Source organism: Oncorhynchus nerka, linkage group LG4 (assembly GCF_034236695.1).
Source record: "Oncorhynchus nerka isolate Pitt River linkage group LG4, Oner_Uvic_2.0, whole genome shotgun sequence".
Lineage (NCBI taxonomy): Eukaryota > Metazoa > Chordata > Actinopteri > Salmoniformes > Salmonidae > Oncorhynchus > Oncorhynchus nerka.
The window spans coordinates 24,510,759-24,535,349 of NC_088399.1; the positions used below are offsets into that span (position 1 = coordinate 24,510,759).

At 46.8% G+C, this 24,591-nt stretch overlaps 1 protein-coding gene and 1 non-coding gene across 3 annotated transcripts in view; both read left to right on the forward strand.

The window, feature by feature from the left end:
* The window catches only part of LOC115126541 (electrogenic sodium bicarbonate cotransporter 4-like), a 112,211-nt gene that overhangs the window by 13,274 nt on the left and 74,346 nt on the right, over positions 1-24,591 (forward strand). For both annotated transcript variants that reach the window (XM_065017378.1, XM_065017379.1), the window contains exons 4-12: positions 1,007-1,136; positions 1,644-1,804; positions 2,514-2,669; positions 2,918-3,043; positions 9,394-9,449; positions 13,456-13,613; positions 13,704-13,791; positions 14,040-14,194; positions 15,487-15,612. In XM_065017378.1, coding sequence (XP_064873450.1) covers positions 1,007-1,136; positions 1,644-1,804; positions 2,514-2,669; positions 2,918-3,043; positions 9,394-9,449; positions 13,456-13,613; positions 13,704-13,791; positions 14,040-14,194; positions 15,487-15,612 — 1,156 coding nt within the window. The remainder of the gene's footprint in view (positions 1-1,006; positions 1,137-1,643; positions 1,805-2,513; positions 2,670-2,917; positions 3,044-9,393; positions 9,450-13,455; positions 13,614-13,703; positions 13,792-14,039; positions 14,195-15,486; positions 15,613-24,591) is intronic.
* LOC115129078 (U7 small nuclear RNA) lies at positions 8,561-8,613 on the forward strand. The gene has a single exon (XR_003863601.1). It is a non-coding gene; the product is annotated as a U7 small nuclear RNA (small nuclear RNA).

Consider the following 24,591-nt stretch of genomic DNA (forward strand, 5'->3'; position numbering starts at 1 on the left):
GAACTATTAGATTGTATTTGTTATTAAAAAATTGCGCCTCAAGGTCTGCCTGTCTGTCTTCAGTAACCTCTTAGAAATAGGGTCTCTGTCCTCAGTTACTGAGGACAGACAGACAGACAGACAGACAGACAGACAGACAGACAGACATTCACACACACACACTTCTTATCCTCAAACCGTAGCACAGATATGGGTTCTGAAAGTGAAATACCATGCAAACACACCAGCACACCACACTAATTTACAGAGTATATTGTGTGAAGTGTGTATAGTATGTATGCAGATGTTTGTGCTATGTATCAGTCACATGTCATTTGGCATTTCAGGGAATCAATGTATGGACCGGGTGGGGGGCCAGAAAGGGGGGAGGTTATTCATTGACTGTATAAAGGGGGTGAGGGGTAAGTGGGGATTAGATGGATCAGGGGGGTGCATGGGGGGTATTTATTTACCAGCTTTCACTGGAACTCTGTGACTGACAGGGGTAAGAGAGTTAGAGATTAGTGGTGTTGTTTTGGGTTAGGGGTGGAAGGGAACTCACACAGGATGAAAGTAAGATAGGACCATCAGGAGAGGAGCGACACACGCAGACACACATACAGCACACACACCCATGCAGACAAGTGGTGTGGTGGCAGTTATCAGAGCCCTGGGCTAGGAGCATGTTAATTGGCATTGTTCCACCGACAGGAAATTCTGAGACAATCTTGGGAACACTACAGTTTTCCAGTTCTATTCAGTTACAGTTGCAGGCTATACATTTTACAAAGAGTTCCAAACACATATTCTATAAAATGTCTGAGTAAATGGTTTAGTACACACTGTCATGACAATCCAAAGCTGCAGCAACTGTCTGTCCCCCGTACATCAAAGTAGAATATCCTATAATGAACTCACACACACTGTAAGTAAAAGTGTTCGATACATAGAGTAGATACAGTATATTTTCTAATTCTATTTTTTTGGTTTGATAGTTATTCTCTTGTGTTTGAACTCCATTTCCCAGTGTCCCCGGCGGCGGAGAGGCTGCGTTACATCCTGGGTGAAGATGATGACTTGCCGACGCCCACTCTGTTCACAGAGATGGACACACTGCAATACGATGGAGACGATATGGAGTGGAAAGAGTCTGCTAGGTACACACAAACACACACTTCAACCCTTGTGTGTTTCCACCCTGGAGTGTTTGCCCTCATTAGTTTGGGATTGTTGGGGGGCTTTGGGTGGGATTTGGGGGAGGTGTTAGTAGGGGACCTGTAGATAGTTTCATTAGAAGAGTGTTAGCAGCAGAGCCCTACAATCGGCTACATCTGACTCCCCTCTATGACTCTGGGGTTAGAGGTCAATCCCAGCATCCCTCAAGGTCACAGGCTGGGAGGCAATAAACCAGCTGACCAATCAATCAATATGTCAAACATTCAATAATGCACATGCATACACAGCAGAGCTGTGTAAGCGGTGAAACAAAAACGACACCCTCTGGCTTTTGAAGAAACAGGAAATTGTCATATTTGAGTCCAGCAGACAGTATTTCGTATGCCTCTATAGCATTTTCCTGTCTGCTCTCTCTGCCTTACTCTCTTTTCCGTGTGTGTGTTGCTCTCTATCTCTCTGTCTCTCTTCCTCTTGCTCCTTCTCTCTAGGTGGGTGAAGTTTGAGGAGAAGGTGGAGGAGGGAGGAGAGAGGTGGAGTAAGCCCCATGTGTCCACCTTGACCCTCCACAGTCTGTTTGAGTTGAGGACCTGTATACAGACTGGCAGTGTACTGCTGGATCTGGAGGGATACTCACTGCCAGAGATAGTGGGTGAGTGTGTGTTTGTGTGACCCTCTGCCATGTCCCAACAACCTGATGTTCCGGTTTTCAGGGGAAATGGAAAGAGAACCTGTGACGAGACTTCCACTTTTGGACGTTAACAAGATAACACTCCATCCTCCTCCAAATTGACTGGATTGGTTGAACAGTGGAGAAGAGAACCTCCCCTGACAGTTTTTCTTCTTATTGTCAAGACCAGTATGTAGGGGATTTAGTTTCAGGCACTTATTTTACACCTGCTAGGTCAGGTTAGTGTGACCCAGGCTATGTTCCCTTCTAAAATCAACCCATAGTTCCTGTGCACCTGTGGAGATCCGAGAAAATTTGATAGGTGTAAGCAATATAGTAAAGCTCCATCTTGCCCTCTGATAGGCCAGGTGGATGTGCATCAGAGGCGTTTGGTGGGAGGAGCTATAGGGCTTATTGTAATGTCTGGAATGGAATTAATGGAACAGACATGTGGTTCCATATGTTTGATGTGTTCGATACTGTTCCATTGATTCCATTCTATCCATTACAATGAGCACATCCTCCTATAGCCACTCCCACCAGCCTCCTCTGAAGTGGATAGGGGGTAAGGGGTTGATCTGGGATTGAGACCACTGATCTCCCTGTGACCAGTTACACCTGCAACCTGTCTGTTCTATATCGCACTCTGTTTCTCTATGTTTGACCTTTGAACTCTCACCCCTGACCCCAGATGACATTGTGGATCGCCAGATAGCTGATGGTCTCATTGGTCCAGAGCTGAGGGAGAAGGTCAGCTTCGTGTTGCTACGGAAACATCGCCACCAGCATAAGAAACCCATGCATCGCTCACTAGCCGACATGGGCAAATCAAACAATTGCCCCGCCAGTGAGTGTGTGTGTGCATCTGTAGGTCTGCGTGCATGTGTGTGTGTATGTGTTGAGTGATCTTGTTGATTTCATTTCTATCATGCTGATTTTAATGAATCAATAATCATTTCTCTCCTCTTTTAACAAACACCTTCACCATCTCTCTTGTTCACTCCATCCCTTTCTCTTTTCTTTCTCTCTCCTATCTCTCCTTCTCTCTCTCTCCCTCCCTCGCTCCTTCCTTACTCCGTCTCTCTCTCTCTCTAGGCCGTAGTCCCCAGTCTGTTCATAATGCCAGCCGTACTAATTTCAGTCGTAGTCCTAGTTCAGCCTCTGGCCTCCATCGTTCTACAGAAGACCTACGTGCCAAGTCAGGCAGCCTTGCCCGCCTGCGTGAGTGTACACACACACACACACACACACACACACACACACACACACACACACACACACACACACACACACACACACACACACACACACACACACACACACACACACACACACACACAGGGGTACAGATGTAAAATCATTAAATCATGGATACGGGCATCTGCTGCGTGAATGCAGAGGCGTCGAGGACTGTTGCACACACACACACACACACACACACACACACACACACACACACACACACACACACACACACACACACACACACACACACACACACACACACACACACACACACACACTCAAGAGCACAGACACATAGACACACACACACTCAACGCACGGATCCATTAACACTCACGTATACATGTAAACTAATACTCTTTCACCCTTTTTCTTATATATGATCCTCATAGAGATAGGTGTTTTAATTGACATATCTAACCTCATAAACCAGTAGAGATACAGTATGTTGGATTGCTGTGTGTGATTGCGTGCAAGCTTTGGTCACACAGTACTTTCAAGAGCTCCCAGTACACAGTGTGTCAATTTAGGGATTGTAGGGTGAACAAGATTAGTTTGTGTGTGTGTGTCCTAACCAAGGTGTTTTCCTGTTCTTTCCCTGCAACTTAATTTTGTCCCTACATCAATAATCAGCTTTGGGGGTAATGATCATTAGGTCTAATCGGCCACACAAAGACACACATTCACACAATAGCTAAAGCTATATTTAACCACAAAGATGGGTTGGAGATGTCTAGTATCCCACATATAAAAATACTACAGTTTAGAATTCTATTGTATTCTGTTGTAAACTGTAGTATAATGTAGAATACTATACTTCCCACTGTAGTATCCTTCATGTAGTACTTACTATAGAATTGTGTTATATACTGTAGAATACTATACGACTCCATACGGAAAAATTATATATATATATATTTTAACATATACATATACGTGTACATATGTTTTTCCTATTTTGTTGCATTACAACCTGCAATTTAAACATATTTTTAAGTGGATTTCATGTAATAAACATACATAAAATAGTCAAAATTGGTGAAGTGAAATGAAAAAGATTACTTGTTTAAAAAAACATAAAAAATAAAAAATGAAAAAGTGGTGCGTGCATATGTATTCACCCTTTGCTATGAAGCCCCTAAATAAGATCTGGTGCAACCAATTACCTTCAGAAGTTGCATAATTGATTAAATTATGTCCCCCTGTGTGCAATCTAAGTGTCACATGATCTGTCACATGCTCTCAGTATATATACACCTGTTCTGAAAGGCCCCAGTGTCTGCAACACACCTAAGCAAGGGGAACCTCCAAGCAAGCGGCACCATAAAGACCAAGGAGCTCTCCAAACAGGTCAGGGACAAAGCTGTGGACAAGTACAGATCAGGGTTAGGTTATAAAAAATATCTGAAACTTTTAACATCCCGCGGAGCACCATTAAATCCATTATTAAAAAATGGAAAGAATATGGCACCACAACAAACCTGCCAAGAGAGGGCCGCCCACCAAAACTCATGGACTAGGCAAGGAAGGCACTAATCAGAGAGGCAACAAAGAGACCAAGATAACCCTGAAGGAGCTGCAAAGCTCCACAGCGGAGATTGGAGTATCTGTCCATTGGACCACTTTAAGCTGTACACTCCACAGAGCTGGACTTTACGGAAGAGTGTCCAGAAAAAAAGCCATTGCTTTAAAGAAAAAAATAAGCAAAAAGGCATGTGGGAGACTCCCCAAACATATGGAAGAAGGTACTCTGGTCAGATGAGCCAAAAATGTAGCTTTTTGGCCATCAAGGAAAACGATATGTCTGGCGCAAACCCAACACCTCTCATCACCCTGAGAACACCATCCCCACAGTGAAGCATGGTGGTGGCAGCATCATGCTGTGGGGGTGTTTTTCATTGACAGGTACTGGGAAACTGGTCAGAATTGAAGGAATGATGGATGGCACTAAATACAGGGAAATTATTGAGGGAAACCTGTTTCAGTCTTCCAGAGATTTGAGACTGGGATGGAGGTTCACCTTCCAGCAGGACAATGACCCCAAGCATACTGCTAAAGCAACACTTGAGTGGTTTAAGGGGAAACATTTAAATGACTTGGAATGGCCTAGTCAAAGCCCAGACCTCAATCTAATTGAGAATCTGTGGTATGATTTAAAGATTGCTGTACACCAGCAGGAACCCATCCAACTTGAAGGAGCTGGAGCAGTTTTGCCTTGAAGAATGGGCAAAAATCCCAGTGGCTAGATGTTCCAAGCTTATAGAGACATATCCCAAGAGACTTGCAGCTGTAATTGCTGCAGAAGGTGGCTTGTTTCTTGTTTGTTTCACAAACAAAATATTTTCCATCTTCAAAGTGGTAAGCATGCTTGTGTAAATCAAATGATACAACCCCGCCCAAAAATCTATTTTAATTCCCGGTTGTAAGGCATAGGAAAAATGCCAAGGGGGTGAATACTTTATTTACGTATATTTTGTACAAAGATATATGGACATATTACAAAATTGTCCGTTTTCATATATGTTTATATTTAAATATATGTTGTGGAAATATACTTTGACAGCATGTTGTGGTAGCTAGTAAAATATATTCCAAAATATATTTAATAATTATATGTTGCCATGTATTTTAATGAATGGAAAACTTTTCTTCTTAACTTAGATACTGTAGCTACAATTCAATGCATAAAACTACACATTCAGCACTAAATCACAATAGCATGCTGTGGTATATGCTGTGAAAAGTTTGAATGAATGACTCATGACTGACAACTAAAGAGCTTTCTATATCCAAAATCATTTGTTAAAATAACTGGGACCATTGTTGAATTGTGGCATCTGAAACAAAAAATATAATGTGTAAATTACCTCTTTGCAATTAACATCTGTTTTGAAAATAATGTATTTGAACATCAAATTGATGTTTACAATGCAAATTCCTTGACCTCCAGTATCGATTTTCAGACTCACAAGAAATGTTCCCTCTAAACTGCGTGCGTGGGTATGCAGCTCCCCTGGGACTGCAGCACAGCAGAAATATCAGCCTGCACAGAGAAGCACGAGATTACACTTAACTTAACTTTCTAGAGTTTTCCCCATTAGTTAACACTATTAACGTTTCCCTTTACTGTGGGAATTGTGATCGAATCAACACAATATTAACCACCACCAATGCAGTATACCGAAACAAAACAAACTATGACTTAGTATACAAAACTAACTATGAAAGAGATTTTGTTGTAGGCAGAACGCATCAGAGTGGGATTCTGTTGCATTGACAGGCACGACCCAGAACTTTACTCTAATCTACACAGACCTGTGCGCCATAACCAATCAGAGCTGCACTAGGCCTCTGTGCAAATAGACCGTTGCAATATACCATTCACTTTGAACTGGACTGTTTTTACAGCATGAGTGGTTGTGAGTAGATGGCCTTATTTTGAGATCAAAGCGAGAGGTACATGTAACAACGTGTCCACATTTGTACATTTGCTCATATCCTTTGCTAGTTAATGAGTTATTAGCACAGGTATACATCATTTCTAGTCAGCAATGAGGAAGTGATTGCTTCCTACATTTCTATCTTTGAAAAGCAAGCCAGGTAATTTGAGAGAGAGGCTTTAATAAACTAAGTAGCCAATAGGCAGGAGGTAGCATAATTTGCCTGATTCTCTGTAATAGTGGTGTGGGAATAATGATGCATTTTATTTTGTAAAGTGGTTTCTTGCATCAAACAACACAACAACATTTTCAGTCACCTCCTCATTGTCTGAAGGACAAGTAGATGAACAGCTTAATGTCAAGCCCTGCATGTTTTTTTCTTCTCAAAAGTCTCATAGAATGTAGGCCTACATTGAACACCACACATTGGCTGCTCCTGTAGGCTGAACGATAAAACAGCCATTTCCATGTAAAATGTTTTCCGATGCATTTTCTTCATAGTTTTTTATGGCAGGTCAGTCTGCCGACATTATGATGAAATAGCCACAGTAGTGAACATTGCTCACAAGTTGACAGTTACCCTGTGAATAATGCAGAGACATTCCACAGAAGATTAAGAATTTGGGGTTAATGTTCATGAACATCAAATTGATACTTCCAATGCAGATTCCTTCCCCTCCAGTGTCCACTGCAGACTCACATGTTGACAGTTACGCTGTGGATAATGCAGAGACAGAGAGTCAGTAAAACAATTCCAGACAAAATGAATAATAAATCTGGGGTTAATGCTCATGAACACATTTTAATTTCATTAGCAAATAGGTAGCTAAATGATACAAAAGACGACTTACATTGGTGCTTTCAGGTGTTTGGAAATTGCTCCTAAGGAGTTCTTGGCTGATTTCTTTGGATTTTCCCATGATGTCAAGCAAAGAGACACTGAGATTGAAGGTAGGCCTTGATATACATCCACAGGTACACCTCCAATTGACTCAAATGATGTCAATTCGCCTCTCAGAAGCTTCTAAAGCCATGACATCATTTTCTGGAATTTTCCAAGCTGTTTAAAGGCACAGTCAACTTAGTGTATGTACACTTCTGACCCACTGGAATTGTGATACAGTGAATTATAAGTGAAATAATCTGTCTGTAAACAATTGTTGGAAAAATGACTTGTGTCATGCACAAAGTAGATGTCCTAACCGACTTGCCAAAACTATAATTTGTCAACAAGAAATTTGTGGTGGTTGAAAAACGAGTTTTAATGACTCCAACCTAAGTGCATGTAAACTTCCAACTTCAACTGTGCATAACATTAACTCTGCTGATTTCTACTCAACTTTCATTTTCAAAACAATTACCTTGGTCAGTCACATTGCACGTTGGTGGCAAGCTAAAGAAGGAGCTACCTTCTAGCTAGCTAGGTAGCTAGCTGTGTTAGCAAGATCGATGAAAACTCTGGGCTGAGGGTTGGGCTCGGGAACATTTCAAATTGTGATTGACAGCTCTGGAAACATATATTTTCATTACAGATACATTCAAGTGTCTTTTCGAAATAAATGGCATATGTTTCATAAGAGGCAGATAGCAGCTATTAAAGCAAAGTCTAAGGTAGCAGAGGCCAATAGAGACTCAACATTAACGTCAGGGTAGAGAAGGTTGTGAGGTGTGAGTGTCTATTTGATTTATTTATATATTTGATTTGTTTTTAAATCATTTAAATATATTTAAATATATTCATATTTTATTGAAATATATACATATGTGTTATTTCTCCATATGGGACACACTGTAGTATCCGTCGATCGTGTAGTGCTGACTATATCATTATGTACAGTAAGTAGTACACTGCAGTAAACTGTAGAATACTATACTACACACTGTATTGATTTGCTAATAGGTCATTTGCATACACCCTGTCCATTCCCCTCCCCCACGTCCCAATTTGTGCTATCCACAAGACCATATGCCAATTATAGACCATATATTGTGTTCTCTACAGGTTATAAAAAAGAGGTTCAGACCCCAGTCCTACCTACTTACAGGTTATGGAAAATGTGCTTTTTTAATATTTGTCTAGTAGGTTTCCTCGAGAAGAAAGCCCCCACTTCTATGTCAAAGATAATAAAACAAAAAACTATTTCGTAAATACTACACTAATTTCCACAAAATCACAACAGTAAATAAATACTACAGCAGGGGTGTCAAACCTACGGTCCACGTATGGTCAGCGCAGGGGGGTCCAATCCTAGTCTAGCTAACACCTAACTCTCCCTCCTGACTTCAGAGTATGGAATGGCTCGTTGATGTTGTCGTCACAATGCGTCAATAATGAAGGGGGCTGTGCTTTTACTGGCTTTCCTCTGTGTCTTTCTCACTCAGCCCCCTGAGCACCACCCCCTGAGCACCGCCCCCTGAGCACCACCCCCTTCCATTACAACGGTTGGATTTTCAAATCCAAACAAGAGAGGCCTCAACCCTGAGGGGAAAAAAACATATTCTGCACGAATATTGTATATGTTCTCCTTTTGTAGTCAGAGCTCTCCCTGCATCGTGAGTCACGTGGGTCGTGTCAGCCAGGCTAGTCTGTATACAATATACTGTCCATTTGCTGTAGTGTTTTTTGTGCAAAAACACTACAGTGAATAATTACTACAGTAAAGTCCGCAAAAACAATACAGTGTATACTATAGTATATAAATATAATAATACCAAGGAATTTATATCATGTTATAAATGTTCATGTGGGTAGTGCCTTTTCTACTCAATGTGAAAATGAAACACACTAAACAAACTCTAAACTGTACACACACAGAGAAGATTGCTAACTTGAGGTGAATTTGTGTGTATTTTTTTTGATACACGTGTTTTGATATGATGTTTCAGATCATGCGCAAAGCCGAAGTATGAACGACATTTCAGACACACCAAGCACAGACCAGGTAACAACGAACATCACTATTCTGTGTGTGCCTGTGTAGCCTGGTGTGTGTGTGTATGTCTGTGTGTGAATGATGATGATGGGAATGTCATTACATTGCACAACCCTAAGCTCCTAATAATAGAGTGAGTGTGAGAGAAAGAGAAGAGAGAGAGAGCGAGAGAGAGAGAGAGAGAGAGAGAGAGCGAGAGAGAGCGAGAGAGAGAGAGAGAGAGAGAGAGAGAGGGAGAGAGAGAGGGAGAGAGAGAGAGAGAGAGCGAGAGAGAGAGAGAGAGAGAGCGAGAGAGAGCGAGAGAGAGAGGGAGAGAGAGAGAGAGAGCGAGAGAGCGAGAGAGCGAGAGAGAGAGAGAGAGAGAGAGAGAGTGTGTTTTTGCTTGTGACTAGCCTGTGTTGTGTTTTGGAAACATATGCTGGTCACCCGCGAAACCATAAGCAAGTCACATTATGCTGTAGTGCAAAGTGATGTCTAATTCAATTTCGAGTCTCATAGCAAAGGGTCTGAATACTTATTTAAATAAGGAATCTGTTTTTTTTATTTTGTATACATTTGCAAAAATGACTAAAAACCTGTTTTTGCTTTGTCATTATGGGGTATTGTGTGTTGATTGATGAGGATTTTTTATTTATTTAATCAAATTTAGAATAAGGCTGTAACGTAACAAAATGTGGATAAAGTGAAGGGGTCTGAATACTTTGTGCAAATATCTAGTAATTATGTCTAGATACATTTTTAAAGCCCTGGATAGCCTACAGACACTATAAACAGGGTCCCTGTGGGACCACAATAGATTTTCAGCATGTTCAGCATTTCTTTCTATTGCCTCAAATAGGCTATACAGCACTTACTCAGTCAGACAGGAGTACCTGTAGGTGAGGATTGGGGAGAGTGACTGATCAATTGTTTCATCCAGGAGTGAGGTTTCATTCAAGCAGGGGTTCAACATCATCCCTGAAGTAAAATCATTCAATATGTGCAGAGGGTATCGTCAATGAATGTGTGGTAGCGTTAGCCAGCCCTAAGACAGATAACATGATCATAACAACATGTCTCCAATAAAAGACATATCAAACTGGTTATGCTATTGGAAAATGTTTATATCGCTTATGAAACTTGACATATAATGGAAAGTAGTCGATAGAAAAACAAGTTCCAACTTTCATGCAAAATGTGATTACTTCCTGTAGCTTAGAACGTGACAATTTTCCCTTGACTTCTGCCTGAATCTTCATTGCGCACGCGCGGATTACAGGAATTAATGTAATCGCTAGTTGAGTCTCTTGGTAGACGAGCATCTCTGATTCAAGTTTCTCCGGCGATAGTTATACATTTTCCGTGACAGAAACAAATGTCATAAACAGAGCAGACAGGATTCCATATTCTACACGTCAGATGCATAGTGTTCTATAATACATGTTTCCACTCTGTCCCTTTCTCTAGGCTAAGCTACTAGCAACACTAGCTGAACTCAATATGGAACTAATATTATAGCAATAACTACACATTATAGATATAACAATAACACCAATAATCAATATAAATGTCCAATGTTGCTACTTACAAGTAATGTCCAGCATCAATGCCATCCCTTGCTTGAATGCTTCTTCCTCCAAAACAAGTCTACGTGCTGAAAAGCAACTAGCCATGTTGGGTTCCGAGCATTTCGGTGGGGGATGGGCAGTGCTGGCAATGTATATGTGGCTAAAGTACCATCAGGATAGAGTGAAAGTGATGCTGTTCAATGACAAAGACCTGTCCAATTGTTTACTAGATCAACACAAAAGTGTTTGCCCACCAGTAGATCAAGTGTGCCTTGCATACAAGCCATGCACAACCCTGTTTTGTCTGGGGGACCCAACCGCCGGACCCCAACCCCCACCAAAAACACAAAATAAAACCATTTGTTTCTTATTTGGGGGGATTTTTTTTGTCCCATCTAGCAGATTGAAAAAATGACTGTTTTAGAGCTAATTTCATGCTATCCTACACATTCTGCAATTACATTGAGATAACTTTGCAGTTTGAAAGCTCATTTCCTGTAATAAATGGCTTATGACGTGTTTGTTAAGGGGCCCAGGATTGAGACCAGAAAAACATATATTATGTTGACTGTAAAACAGCAACATCACACAACCCAGAAAAGTGTTAGCAAGACATGTTATCTTACTATTTCAAGGTATATTTTGTATAGTTATGTATTACAAATCTATTATGAGAGAAGAGAAAGTTGGTTGGTTTCAGGAAAAGTTATCTCAATAGAATGAGGAGCTGAGGTCACCAGTGTAAAGGTCACCAACAAACAGATCTGTTTGATCCACCTCGTGGTATCAATAACTTTCGGTGCATATTAATGCATCAACCTAGAGGACTCCAATAATTGAATCAAAGTAATAAAAGTTATGGCTCACAAATAATACAAACAAATCATACAGGAGCTGCAGGGATGTGTGCTATGTCAGTGACCGAGAGGTTGTGAGTTCAAATCCCAAGTGAGGTAGTCTCCCAATTAATCAGAATATTGCTGGTCTGCAGTGGTGTGAAGTAGTTCAGTAAAAATACTTTAAAGTACCACTTAGGTAGTTTTTTGGGGGGTATCTGTGCTTTACTTTACTATTTATATTTTTTTAAATTTTTACTTTTACTTCACTACATTACTAAAGAAAATAATGTACTTTTTACTCCATACATTTCCCTGACACCCAAAAGTACTTTGAATGCTTAGCAGGACAGGAAGATGGTCCAATTCACAAACTTATCAAGAGAACATCCCTGGTCACCCCTACTGCTTCTGATCTGGCAGACTCCCTAAACACAAATGTTTTGTTTGTAAATTGAGTGTTGGAGTGTGCCCTCGCTATTCCTAAATAAATAAAAACAAGGAAATCGTGCCGTCTGGTTTGTTAATATAAGGAATGTAAAATTATTTATACTTTTACTTATTATACTTACAGTAAGTATGTTTTATCATTGACATTTACTTTCGATACTTAAGTATATTTAAAAGAAAATACTTTTAGACTTTTACTCAAGTAGTATTTTACTGGGTGACTTTCACTTTTACTAGAGTTATTTTCTATTAAGGTGTCTTTACTTTTACTCAAAGGTCAACTTTTACTCAACTGACAGTTGGGTACTTTTTCCACCACCGATGGTCTGCAAAACCACGGCCATTATTCTGAATGTAGATTGTGGGAATCCACTCTGGCTGGATTCCAATAGGAATGAAACATTGTACACCAGTTCTCTCCATTCTCTCTCTCTTTTTCTACCATCCTGCCTTCTCTCTATTCTCTCTCTCTCTCTCTTTCTCTACCATCCTGCCTTCTCTCTATTCTCTCTCTCTCTTTCTCTACCATCCTGCCTTCTCTCTATTCTCTCTCTCTCTTTCTCTACCATCCTGCCTTCTCTCTATTCTCTCTCTCTCTTTTTCTACCATCCTGCCTTCTCTCTATTCTCTCTCTCTCTTTCTCTACCATCCTGCCTTCTCTCTATTCTCTCTCTCTCTTTCTCTACCATCCTGCCTTCTCTCCATTCTCTCTCTCTTTCTCTACCATCCTGCCTTCTCTCCATTCTCTCTCTCTTTTTCTACCATCCTGCCTTCTCTCTATTCTCTCTCTCTCTTTCTCTACCATCCTGCCTTCTCTCTATTCTCTCTCTCTCTTTCTCTACCATCCTGCCTTCTCTCCATTCTCTCTCTTTCTTTCTCTACCATCCTGCCTTCTCTCTATTCTCTCTCTCTCTTTCTCTACCATCCTGCCTTCTCTCTATTCTCTCTCTCTCTTTTTCTACCATCCTGCCTTCTCTCCATTCTCTCTCTCTCTTTCTCTACCATCCTGCCTTCTCTCTATTCTCTCTCTCTCTTTCTCTACCATCCTGCCTTCTCTCCATTCTCTCTCTCTTTCTCTACCATCCTGCCTTCTCTCTATTCTCTCTTTCTCTTTCTCTACCATCCTGCCTTCTCTCCATTCTCTCTCTCTTTTTCTACCATCCTGCCTTCTCTCCACTCTAGCTGAAGAACAAGTTCATGAAGAAGATTCCTCGTGATGCCGAGGCGTCTAACGTTCTGATTGGAGAAGTGGACTTCCTGGACAAACCATTTGTAGCGTTCGTACGTCTGGCCCAAGCTACCACACTGGGAGGCCTGACCGAGGTCCCCGTACCTACCAGGTGTGTGTGCTCGTACGTGCATGAGTGTGAGCATGCGTCTGTGTGTGTCCTGCTGCTCTACAGGTGTGTTAACCCCTTGTCTTCTGGCAGGTTTCTGTTTGTCTTGCTTGGTCCTCATGGCAAAGGCAAGTCCTACAACGAGATTGGTCGAGCCATTGCTACGCTCATGGTGGATGACGTAAGAATGACCAAATCTTTTTGTGTGCTTAAAAGTTCATTAAGTCGAGGTATAAAAAAGAGTGTTTAGATTCAGGGGGGTTTTCATAACCTCAAGATATGCAGTGGATACTTTACCTCACACACTCAATCAATATGTTACAGCCAGGGCTCTGCAGTTCAACTCTGACCTCTTCATTAACACACACACACACACACACTCATAACATCATATGCTGTGTGTAACTGTGTGGTGTGCTGTCTTGTCAGTTGTTTAGTGATGTGGCGTATAAAGCCCGGGACCGGGATGACCTGATCGCTGGGATTGATGAGTTTCTGGATGAGGTCATCGTTCTGCCACCAGGGGAGTGGGACCCCAAAATACGTATCGAGCCCCCCAAGAAAGTCCCCTCTGCCGACATGAGGTACAGAGGATGAACCACCTATCAGATCTATTAATTTGTTCAGTGTAGTTAGTAAGTAAGTTAAGCAATTAGGCAGTCAGTTAAGCAGTTAAGCAGTTAGTTAGTTGGTTGGTTAGTTAGGCAATTAGTTAATCAGTTAAGGAGTTAATTAGTTAGGCAGTTAGGCAGTCAGCTGAGGAGTTAGTTAGTTAGTTAGGCAGTTAGTCAGCTAAGGAGTAAGTTAGTTAGTGAGTTAGTTAGTTAGGTAGTTAGTTAGGCAGTTAGGCAATCAGATAGGGAGTCAGATAGGCAGTTAGGCAGTCAGATAAGGAGTCAGATAGGCAGTCAGATAAGGAGTTAGTTAATTAGGCAGTTAGGCAGTCAGATAAGGAGTTAGGTATTTAGGCAGTTAGGCAGTCAGATAAGGAGTTAGTTAATTAGGCAGTTAGGCAGTCAGATAATGAGTTAGTTAATTAGGCAGTTAGGCAGTCAGATAAGGAGTTAGTTAATTAGGCAGTTAGGCAGTCAGATAAGGAGTTAGTTAATTAAGCAGTTAGGCAGTCAGATAAGGAGTTAGTTAGTTAGGCAGTTAGGCAGTCAGATAGGGAGTCAGATAGGCAGTTAGGCAGTCAGATAAGGAGTTAGTTAATTAGGCAGTTAGGCAGTCAGATAAGGAGTTAGTTAATTAGGTAGTTAGGCAGTCAGATAAGGAGTTAGTTAATTAGGCAGTTAGGCAGTCAGATAAGGAGTTAGTTAATTAGGCAGTTAGGCAGTCAGATAAGGAGTTAGTTAATTAGGCAGTTAGGCAGTCAGATAAGGAGTTAGTTAATTAGGCAGTTAGGCAGTCAGATAGGGAGTCAGATAGGCAGTTAGGCAGTCAGAGAAGGAGTTAGTTAATTAGGCAGTTAGGCAGTCAGATAAGGAGTTAGTTAGTTAGGCAGTTAGGCAGTCAGATAGGGAGTCAGATAGGCAGTTAGGCAGTCAGAGAAGGAGTTAGTTATTTAGGCAGTTAGGCAGTCAGATAAGGAGTTAGTTAGTTAGGCAGTTAGGCAGTCAGATAGGGAGTCAGATAGGCAGTTAGGCAGTCAGATAAGGAGTTAGTTAATTAGGCAGTTAGGCAGTCAGTTAGGAAGTTAGTTCGTTAGTTAGTTAGTCAGAAGAGGAGAGGAAGTGAAGGAGGGGAAGGAAGTGGAAGAAGGAGAAGTGATTGTGTTTGGACTGTCAGGGTCAGGGTCAGGGATCTCTTCCCCCTTCCCCTCCCACCACAACTAAAACTTGCTACCCTTCCACCTCCCCCCTCCAACCCCCAACAGGAAGTCTGTGCTGAACCTGAACGAGCTGGGTCAGGTAAACGGGGCGGTCGGGGGGGCAGGAGGAGGAGAGGACGAGGAGATGCCCGCCCCCCACGAGCTGGGAGAGGAACTGCAATTCACTGGCAGGTAAAGGAGAACTGGGAGAACTGGGAGAACTGAGTGAACTGGGAGCGATGGGAGAACTGGGAGAACTGAGAGAACTGGGAGAACTGGGAGCGATGGGAGAACTGGGAGAACTGGGAGCGATGAGAGAACTGGGAGGACTGGGAGAACTGGGAGCGATGGGAGAACCGGTAGAACTGGAAGAACTGAGAGATGTGGGAGAACTGGCAGGGATGGGAGAACTGGGAGCGGTGGGAGAACTGGGAGAACTGGGAGTGGTGGGAGAACTGGGGGCAATGTGAGAACTGGGAGAACTGGGAGCGATGGGAGACCTGAGAGAACTGGGAGAACTGGGAGCGATGGGAGAACTGGGAGCAATGGGAGAACTGGGAGAACTGGGAGCGATGGGAGAACTGGGAGAACTGGAAGAACTGAGAGAACTGGGAGCGATGGGAGAACTGGGAGAACTGGGAGCAATGGGGGAAGTGGGAGAACTGGGAGAACTGGGAGTGATGGGAGAACTGGGAGAACTGAGAGAACTGGGAGCGATGGGAGAACTGGGAGAACTGGAAGAACTGGGAAAACTGGGAGGCCTGGGAGAACAGGGAGCGATGGGAGAACTGGGAGAACTGAGAGAACTGGGAGAACTCGGAGCGATGGGAGAACTGGGAGAACTGGGAGAACTGGAAGAACTGGAAGAACTGGGAGAACTGGGAGAACTGGAAGAACTGGGAGAACTGAGAGACCTGGGAGAACTGGGAGAACTGGCAGCGATGGGAGAACTGGCAACGATGGGAGAACTGGGAGAACTGGGAGCGATGGGAGAACTGGGAGAACTGGGAGCGATGGGAGAACTGGGAGAACTGGGAGAACTGGGAGAACGGAGAGAACTGGGAGCGATGGGAGAACTGGGAGAACTGGGAGTGATGGGAGAACTGGGAGCAATGGGAGACCTGGGAGCGTTGGGAGACCTGGGAGCGATGGGAGACCTGGGAGAACTGGGAGAACTGGGAGAACTGAGAGAACTGGGAGAACTGGGAGCGATGGGAGAACTGGGTGAACTGGGAGCGATGGGAGACCTGGGAGAACTGGGAGAACTGAGAGAACTGGGAGAACTGGGAGAACTGGGAGCGATGGGAGAACTGGGTGAACTGGGAGCAATGGGAGAACTGGGAGCGATGGGAGAACTGAGAGAACTGGGAGAACTGGATGAACTGAGAGAACTGGGAGCGATGGGAGAACTGGGTGAACTGGGAGCAATGGGAGACCTGGGAGAACTGGGAGAATTCAGAGAACTGGGAGAACTGGGAGAACTGGGAGCGATGGGAGAACTGGGTGAACTGGGAGCGATGGGAGACCTGGGAGACCTGGGAGAACTGGGAGAACTGAGAGAACTGGGAGAACTGGGAGCGATGGGAGAACTGGGTGAACTGGGAGCAATGGGAGAACTGGGAGCGATGGGAGAACTGAGAGAACTGGGAGAACTGGAAGAACTGAGAGAACTGGGAGCGATGGGAGAACTGGGTGAAGTGGGGGCAATGGGAGAACTGGAAGAACTGTAAGAACTGGGAGAACTGGAAGAACTGGGAGAACTGAGAGACCTGGGAGAACTGGGAGAACTGGCAGCGATGGGAGAACTGGAAACGATGGGAGAACTGGGAGCGATGGGAGAACTGGGAGAACGGAGAGAACTGGGAGAACTGGCAACGATGGGAGAACTGGGAGCGATTGGAGAACTGGGAGAACTGGGAGAACTGGGAGAACGGAGAGAACTGGGAGCGATGGGAGAACTGGGAGAACTGAGAGAACTGAGAGAACTGGGAGAACTGGGAGAACTGGGAGCGATGGGAGAACTGGGTGAACTGGGAGCGATGGGAGACCTGGGAGACCTGGGAGAACTGGGAGAAGTGAGAGAACTGGGAGAACTGGGAGAACTGGGAGCGATGGGAGAACTGGGTGAACTGGGAGTGGTGGGAGAACTGGGGGCAATGTGAGAACTGGGAGAACTGGGAGCGATGGGAGACCTGAGAGAACTGGGAGAACTGGGAGCGATGGGAGAACTGGGAGCAATGGGAGAACTGGGAGAACTGGGAGCGATGGGAGAACTGGGAGAACTGGAAGAACTGAGAGAACTGGGAGCGATGGGAGAACTGGGAGAACTGGGAGCAATGGGGGAAGTGGGAGAACTGGGAGAACTGGGAGTGATGGGAGAACTGGGAGAACTGAGAGAACTGGGAGCGATGGGAGAACTGGGAGAACTGGAAGAACTGGGAAAACTGGGAGGCCTGGGAGAACAGGGAGCGATGGGAGAACTGGGAGAACTGAGAGAACTGGGAGAACTCGGAGCGATGGGAGAACTGGGAGAACTGGGAGAACTGGAAGAACTGGAAGAACTGGGAGAACTGGGAGAACTGGAAGAACTGGGAGAACTGAGAGACCTGGGAGAACTGGGAGAACTGGCAGCGATGGGAGAACTGGCAACGATGGGAGAACTGGGAGCGATGGGAGAACTGGGAGAACGGAGAGAACTGGGAGAACTGGGAGCGATGGGAGAACTGGGAGAACTGGGAGCGATGGGAGAACTGGGAGAACTGGGAGAACTGGGAGAACGGAGAGAACTGGGAGCGATGGGAGAACTGGGAGAACTGGGAGTGATGGGAGAACTGGGAGCAATGGGAGACCTGGGAGCGTTGGGAGACCTGGGAGCGATGGGAGACCTGGGAGAACTGGGAGAACTGGGAGAACTGAGAGAACTGGGAGAACTGGGAGCGATGGGAGAACTGGGTGAACTGGGAGCGATGGGAGACCTGGGAGAACTGGGAGAACTGAGAGAACTGGGAGAACTGGGAGAACTGGGAGCGATGGGAGAACTGGGTGAACTGGGAGCAATGGGAGAACTGGGAGCGATGGGAGAACTGAGAGAACTGGGAGAACTGGATGAACTGAGAGAACTGGGAGCGATGGGAGAACTGGGTGAACTGGGAGCAATGGGAGACCTGGGAGAACTGGGAGAATTCAGAGAACTGGGAGAACTGGGAGAACTGGGAGCGATGGGAGAACTGGGTGAACTGGGAGCGATGGGAGACCTGGGAGACCTGGGAGAACTGGGAGAACTGAGAGAACTGGGAGAACTGGGAGCGATGGGAGAACTGGGTGAACTGGGAGCAATGGGAGAACTGGGAGCGATGGGAGAACTGAGAGAACTGGGAGAACTGGAAGAACTGAGAGAACTGGGAGCGATGGGAGAACTGGGTGAAGTGGGAGAACTGAGAGACCTGGGAGAACTGGGAGAACTGGGAGAACTGGGAGAACTGGAAGAACTGGGAGAACTGAGAGACCTGGGAGAACTGGGAGAACTGGCAGCGATGGGAGAACTGGAAACGATGGGAGAACTGGGAGCGATGGGAGAACTGGGAGAACGGAGAGAACTGGGAGAACTGGCAACGATGGGAGAACTGGGAGCGATTGGAGAACTGGGAGAACTGGGAGAACTGGGAGAACGGAGAGAACTGGGAGCGATGGGAGAACTGGGAGAACTGAGAGAACTGAGAGAACTGGGAGAACTGGGAGAACTGGGAGCGATGGGAGAACTGGGTGAACTGGGAGCGATGGGAGACCTGGGAGACCTGGGAGAACTGGGAGAAGTGAGAGAACTGGGAGAACTGGGAGAACTGGGAGCGATGGGAGAACTGGGTGAACTGGGAGCAATGGGATAACTGGGAGCGATGGGAGAACTGAGAGAACTGGGAGAACTGGATGAACTGAGAGAACTGGGAGCGATGGGAGAACTGGGTGAACTGGGAGCAATGGGAGAACTGTGAGCGATGGGAGACCTGAGAGAACTGGGAGAACTGGGAGAACTGGGAGCGATGGGAGAACTGGGTGAACTGGGAGCGATAGGAGACCTGGGAGACCTGGGAGAACTGGGAGAACTGAGAGAACTGGGAGAACTGGGAGAACTGGGAGCGATGGGAGAACTGGGTGAACTGGGAGCAATGGGAGAACTAGGAGCGATGGGAGAACTAAGAGAACTGGGAGAACTGGATGAACTGAGAGAACTGGGAGCGATGGGAGAACTGGGTGAACTGGGAGCAATGGGAGAAATGGGAGAACTGGGAGCAATGGGAGAACTGGAAGAACTGGGAGAACTGGGAGAACTGGGAACTGGCAATGGGAGAACTGGGAGAACTGGAAGAACTGGGAGAACTGGGAGAACTGGAAAACTGGGAGAACTGGGAGACCTGGGAGAACTGGGAGAACTGGGAGAACTGGGGATGGGAGAACTGGGAAAACGGAGAGAACTGGGAGAACTGGGAGCGATGGGAGAACTGGGAGAACTGGGAGAACGGGAGAGAACTGGGAGCGATGGGAGAACTGGGAGAACTGGGAGTGATGGGAGAACTGGGAGCAATGGGAGAACTGGAAGAACTGAGAGAACTGGGAGAACTGGGAGAACTGGGAGAACTGGAGAACTGGGAGAACTGGGAGGATGGGAGAACTGGGAACGATGGGAGAACTGGGAGCAATGGGAGAACTGGGAGAACTGGGGAGAGAACTGGGAGAATGGGAGAACCTGGGAGAACTGGGAGAACTGAGAGAACTGGGAGAACTGGAGAGAACTGGGAGCGATGGGAGAACTGGGAGAACTGGGAGCAATGGGAGAACTGGGAGCGATGGGAGAACTGAGAGAACTGGGAGAACTGGGATGAACTGGGAGAACTGGGGACTGGGAGAACTGGGTGAACTGGGAGAACTGGGAGAACCTGGGAAGAACTGGGAGAGAGAACTGGGAGAACTGGGAGCAATGGGAGAACTGGGAGCGATGGGAGAACTGAGAGAACTGGGAGAACTGGATGAACTGAGAGAACTGGGAGCGATGGGAGAACTGGGTGAACTGGGAGCAATGGGAGAACTGTGAGCGATGGGAGAACTGAGAGAACTGGGAGAACTGGAAGAACTGAGAGAACTGGGAGCGATGGGAGAACTGGGTGAACTGGGGGCAATGGGAGAACTGGAAGAACTGGGAAGAACTGGGAGAACTGGGAAAACTGGGAGAACTGAGAGACCTGGGAGAACTGGGAGAACTGGCAGCGATGGGAGAACTGGAAACGATGGGAGAACTGGGAGCGATGGGAGAACTGGGAGAACGGAGAGAACTGGGAGAACTGGGACTGGGAGAACTGGGAGCGATGGGAGAACTGGGAGAACTGGGAGAACTGGGAGAACGGAGAGAACTGGAAGAGAACTGGGAGGCCTGGGAGAACAGGGAGCGATGGGAGAACTGGGAGAACTGGGAGAACTGGGAGCGATGGGAGAACTGGGAGAACTGGGAGAACTGGAAGAACTGGAGAACTGGGAGAACTGGGAGAACTGGAACTGGGAGAACTGAGAGACCTGGGAGAACTGGGAGAACTGGGCAGCGCAATGGGAGAACTGGAGAACTGAGAACTGGGATGGGAGAACTGGGAGAACGAGAGAGAACTGGGAGAACTGGGAACTGGGAGAACTGGGAGAACTGGGAGCGATGGGAGAACTGGGAGAACTGGGAGAACTGGGAGAACTGGGAGAACTGGATGGGAGAACTGGGAGAACTGGGAGAACTGGGAGAAACTGGGAGAACTGATGGGAGAACTGGGAGCGATGGGAGACCTGGGAGAACTGGGAGAACTGGGAGAACTGAGAGAACTGGGAGAACTGGGAAGCGATGGGAGAACTGGGTGAACTGGGAGCGAGAGAACTGGGAGACCTGGGAGAACTGGGAGAACTGGGAGAACTGGGAGAACTGGGAGAACTGGGAGCGATGGGAGAACTGGGTGAACTGGGAGCAATGGGAGAACTGGGAGCGATGGGAGAACTGGGAGAACTGGGAGAACTGGATGAACTGAGAGAACTGGGAGAACTGGGAGAACTGGGTGAACTGGGAGCAATGGGAGAACTGGGAAGAACTGGGAGAACTGAGAGAACTGGGAGAACTGGGAGCAATGGGAGAACTGGGAGCGATGGGAGAACTGAGAGAACTGGGAGAACTGGATGAACTGAGAGAACTGGGAGCGATGGGAGAACTGGGTGAACTGGGAGCAATGGGAGAACTGTGAGCGATGGGAGAACTGAGAGAACTGGGAGAACTGGAAGAACTGAGAGAACTGGGAGCGATGGGAGAACTGGGTGAACTGGGGGCAATGGGAGAACTGGAAGAACTGGAAGAACTGGGAGAAGAAAACTGGGAGAACTGAGAGACCTGGGAGAACTGGGAGAACTGGCAGCGATGGGAGAACTGGAAACGATGGGAGAACTGGGAGCGATGGGAGAACTGGGAGAACGGAGAGAACTGGGAGAACTGGGAGCGATGGGAGAACTGGGAGCGATGGGAGAACTGGGAGAACTGGGAGAACTGGGAGAACGGGAGAACTGGGAGAACTGGGAAAACTGGGAGCCTGGGAGAACTGGGACGATGGGAGAACTGGGAGAACTGGGAGAACTGGGAGAACTCGGAGCGATGGGAGAACTGGGAGAACTGGGAGAACTGGAAGAACTGGAAGAACTGGGAGAACTGGAAGAACTGGGAGAACTGGGAGAACTGGGAGAACTGGGAGAACTGGCAGCGATGGGAGAACTGGCAACGATGGGAGAACTGGGAGCGATGGGAGAACTGGGACTGGGAACTGGGAGAACTGGGAGCAATGGGAGAACTGGGAGAACTGGGAGAGAGAACTGGGAGAACTGGGAGAACTGAGAGAACTGGGAGAACTGGGAGCGATGGGAGAACTGGGTGAACTGGGAGAATGGGAGAACTGGGAGCGATGGGAGAACTGAGAGAACTGGGAGAACTGGATGAACTGAGAGAACTGGGAGCGATGGGAGAACTGGGTGAACTGGGAGCAATGGGAGACCTGGGAGAACTGGGAGAATTCAGAGAACTGGGAGAACTGGGAGAACTGGGAGCGATGGGAGAACTGGGTGAACTGGGGAGCGATGGGAGAACTGGGAGACCAGGAGAACTGGGAGAACTGGAGAGAACTGGGAGAACTGGGAGAACTGGGAGCGATGGGAGAACTGGGTGAACTGGGAGCAATGGGAGAACTGGGAGAACTGGGAGAACTGAGAGAACTGGGAGAACTGGAAGAACTGAGAGAACTGGGAGCGATGGGAGAACTGGGGGCAATGGGAGAACTGGAAGAACTGGGAGAACTGGGAGAACTGGGAGAACTGAGAGACCTGGGAGAACTGGGAGAACTGGCAGCGATGGGAGAACTGGGATGGGAGAACTGGGAGCGATGGGAGAACTGGGAGAACGGAGAGAACTGGGAGAACTGGGAGCGAACTGGGAGAACTGGGAGAACTGGGAGAACTGGGAGAACTGGGAGAACTGGGAGAACTGGGAGAACTGGGAGAACTGGGAGAACTGGGAGTGATGGGAGAACTGGGAGCAATGGGAGAACTGGAAGAACTGAGAGAACTGGGAGAACTGGAAGAACTGGGAGAACTGAGAGAACTGGGAGAACTGGGAGCGATGGGAGAACGATGGGAGAACTGGGAGCGATTGGAGAACTGGGAGAACTGGGAGAACTGGGAGAACGGAGAGAACTGGGAGCGATGGGAGAACTGGGAGGAGAGAACTGAGAGAACTGGGAGAACTGGGAGAACTGGGAGCGATGGGAGAACTGGGTGAACTGGGAGCGATGGGAGAACTGGGAGACCTGGGAGAACTGGGAGAAGTGAGAGAACTGGGAGAACTGGGAGAACTGGGAGCGATGGGAGAACTGGGTGAACTGGGAGCAATGGGATAACTGGGAGCGATGGGAGAACTGAGAGAACTGGGAGAACTGGATGAACTGAGAGAACTGGGAGCGATGGGAGAACTGGGTGAACTGGGAGAACTGGGAGAACGGAGAGAACTGGGAGCGATGGGAGAACTGGGAGAACTGGGAGTGATGGGAGAACTGGGAGCAATGGGAGACCTGGGAGCGATGGGAGACCTGGGAGCGATGGGAGACCTGGGAGAACTGGGAGAACTGGGAGAACTGAGAGAACTGGGAGAACTGGGAGCGATGGGAGAACTGGGTGAACTGGGAGCGATGGGAGACCTGGGAGAACTGGGAGAACTGAGAGAACTGGGAGAACTGGGAGAACTGGGAGCGATGGGAGAACTGGGTGAACTGGGAGCAATGGGAGAACTGGGAGCGATGGGAGAACTGAGAGAACTGGGAGAACTGGATGAACTGAGAGAACTGGGAGCGATGGGAGAACTGGGTGAACTGGGAGCAATGGGAGACCTGGAAGAACTGGGAGAACTGAGAGAACTGGGAGAACTGGGAGCAATGGGAGAACTGGGAGCGATGGGAGAACTGAGAGAACTGGGAGAACTGGATGAACTGAGAGAACTGGGAGCGATGGGAGAACTGGGTGAACTGGGAGCAATGGGAGAACTGTGAGTGATGGGAGAACTGAGAGAACTGGGAGAACTGGAAGAACTGAGAGAACTGGGAGCGATGGGAGAACTGGCTGAACTGGGGGCAATGGGAGAACTGGAAGAACTGGAAGAACTGGGAGAACTGGGAAAACTGGGAGAACTGAGAGACCTGGGAGAACTGGGAGAACTGGCAGCGATGGGAGAACTGGAAACGATGGGAGAACTGGGAGCGATGGGAGAACTGGGAGAACGGAGAGAACTGGGAGAACTGGGAGCGATGGGAGAACTGGGAGCGATGGGAGAACTGGGAGAACTGGGAGAACTGGGAGAACGGAGAGAACTGGAAGAACTGGGAAAACTGGGAGGCCTGGGAGAACAGGGAGCGATGGGAGAACTGGGAGAACTGAGAGAACTGGGAGAACTCGGAGCGATGGGAGAACTGGGAGAACTGGGAGAACTGGAAGAACTGGAAGAACTGGGAGAACTGGAAGTACTGGGAGAACTGAGAGACCTGGGAGAACTGGGAGAACTGGCAGCGATGGGAGAACTGGCAACGATGGGAGAACTGGGAGCGATGGGAGAACTGGGAGAAC